This window comes from Octodon degus, unplaced genomic scaffold (genome assembly GCF_000260255.1).
Source record: "Octodon degus isolate 3935 unplaced genomic scaffold, OctDeg1.0 scaffold00017, whole genome shotgun sequence".
NCBI lineage: Eukaryota > Metazoa > Chordata > Mammalia > Rodentia > Octodontidae > Octodon > Octodon degus.
The window spans coordinates 1,626,081-1,628,799 of NW_004524593.1; the positions used below are offsets into that span (position 1 = coordinate 1,626,081).

General features: G+C 36.2%; 1 protein-coding gene across 5 annotated transcripts in view; it reads left to right on the forward strand.

Moving 5' to 3' along the window:
• Cop1 (COP1, E3 ubiquitin ligase) overlaps positions 1–2,719 on the forward strand; it is a 212,767-nt gene that overhangs the window by 107,894 nt on the left and 102,154 nt on the right. For all 5 annotated transcript variants that reach the window (XM_004626780.3, XM_023710244.1, XM_012513744.2 and 2 more), the window contains one exon: positions 400–514. In XM_004626780.3, the coding sequence (XP_004626837.1) occupies positions 400–514 (115 nt within the window). The remainder of the gene's footprint in view (positions 1–399; positions 515–2,719) is intronic.

The window sequence follows — 2,719 nt, forward strand, 5'->3', positions numbered from 1 at the left end:
GGGGGGGCAGCTCAGCCCACCAGGGGGCAGGGCTGGCTGGCATGTGGTGCTGGGGGATTGAACCGTGGTCCCTGTGTTTGCTAAGTTCTAATTAGGTGCTTTAGACCACTGAGCCATCTCACCAGCCCCGATAATGTCTTTCTAATATCTTCTGAATATTAAAATTCTCCATCTTGTAATGTAATTATTAATTTGCATATTTGAAACATTTCTTATTTTAGGCATTTGAAACTGGTTATTTTAAAAATCAGCTTATTTTAAAAATCATTCTTTTCTGTGAATTTTTTTTACTTTAATTTTAAAAAGAAAATTTGCTCCAAGAACTACTTTTCTACCATTTATAAGCATTTGACGTCTGTATAAAGCAAGAATAAGGTTTGTTCTCTTTTATCACCTCAGACGAAGAAACAGCCATGGTATAACAGCACGTTAGCATCGAGGCGGAAACGACTCACTGCTCATTTTGAAGACTTAGAGCAATGCTATTTTTCTACAAGGATGTCTCGTATCTCAGGTACATGTTTAGGATCACTCTGCAAATATCTCAAATTCATATTTTAGGTCACATTCTAGGTTTTTATGGTAGACTTGTGGAGAATCCTAGTATAAAGAAAGGTGTATATTTTTTATATAGTCAGAGCACTGTGAAGGTGTTTAAAGTTTACAGAGAATATTATTTTCCACAATTTTCGTTCTCTGTTATGGAATTTTTAATCTTGATTTGTAGCAAGCAAAGTAAGGTTAGAAAATTATCCATGGTAGCATAGCTAGCAAATACAAGATCTTTTTAGTTGCCTGCTATTCATTCATCATTAAGTTCTAGACATTGTCCTTGGTATTAAGAATTAAAAGCTAGGACTAGGTAGAAAGCTCAGTAGAATAAGCAGTTGTCTGGGACGTGCAAAGGCCTGAGTTCAATCCCCAATTCCACAGAAAAAAAAAGAATTAAAAGCTGAAGGTTCTTATTGTCATTTAGTGGGAAAAGTCACCATATTAAACATATAAAAATTATGGAAACAGTATAACTATATATGTGTGTGTGTGTGTGTGTGTGTGTGTGTGTGTGTGTGTATGTGTATAGATAGATAGATAGATAGGTAGATAGATAGATAGAATATGAATGAGTGTTTCAGACCTGTTGAGAATGAGATGATGTTCAGGGAAAGAAGGACAGGGTAGGGAGTTTGGAGGGAGTTTGGCCCAGGCTAGTATGAGTTAGGTGACAAAAAACGCTTGGAAGCATGTTCAGTTTAATGGAAGTAACACATGGGAAGACATATACATGACAGCAGTACAGTCTTTTTATTGCTTTGGGGAAGTAATAAAGCTTTCTGTTCTTTAACCTTGTTTAGCTTTTTTTGGAACCGAGGATTGAACTCAGGCCCTTGTGCTTGCCAGGGAAGCGCTTATTCTGCTAAGCCATCTCCCCTGCGCCCAAAGATTTGGCTTTTTTTTTTCCCCCCGGTACTGGGGATAGAACTCAGGACCTTGTACTTGCCTGGCTGGTGCTTAGGCCACTGAGCTATTTCCCGAGCCCATTGCTCAGCATTTTTGCTTATCGTAAGGTAAGAATATTAATACCAAAAGGTTCTAGGTGACAAATATAGACCAGAATGTTTGGTACGTTATGCATGCTCAGTTGATTATCATTGCTAGTACACCTGCTCTAACTGAAAACCAACAAAGGAAAAATCCTTTTGTATTTTACTGAATGTTGACAACTTAGCCTTGGTTGAATGGATGTCTTATATTCATACTTTTGGACAAATTTGTCTCCAGATTGATGGTAGAGGAAAACTTATGTTAGATTTAGATAGCATTTTTCCTTGCAAGTTAAGAGGAGGGGCAATAGTTACTTGGCAGGCATGTTTAAGGTTAGTGATAAACAACTTTCTGTAGATGTAAAGGTGGCATTTATTGCCTGGAGGTTGAGTCACTGAGTGTCTGTGATTGTCTATAAGCAGGAAAAGTTAATTTGAAGATGATGAGACTTGCATACTGTCTGACAGGCATTTTTAAGTTTTTTAAATGTTATTTTGTTTTAATGTTAAAATACAATAGACAGAGTGAAAGACTTCTTTTTAAAAAGATCTTGGGGTGGGTGACATTAATAGTTGCTACATCATGAGCATCCTAGGCATGCTTAGAATAGTAGAGTCCTCTGACAACTTAATGTGATTAGAGATTGCATTACAGGAGGGTGAATAAGTTAAAACTAGGAAGATAGATTTAATTTATGTGGTCATAGCCATATTACATTTAAAACATGTCGTTAGTTTCTAGGAATCTTGCTTATTTTATCCGAGTTGCACATGTGCTGTAGTATCATATTGCTTGAATATCATGTACCTTTTCAGTTCCTTTGACAATAAAGAGAAAATTTTTACTTCCACATAGTGAGATCAGTAAGAAAATGGTTGTCCTTTGTGTATTTTCAAATGAGACTCCACAAATCTACCAGACCCTCCCAAGTGGAAAGAAGTATAAGTTATAAAGCATTCAGAGAAAGTAAAGAGACAATCAAAACGCTTCATTAGAGTTGATATCCCAGCAGACATATGTGGATGCTGATCATAAAAACTAACCAAACAAAATCTTTCTTTTGTGTAAGTAGATAAGTGAACAATGATTGCTGTACTTTCAGATATTTTTTAAAAAAAAATTTTTTTTAACATTTATTTAGTGTGTGTGTGTGTGTGTGTGTGTGTGTGTGTGTGTG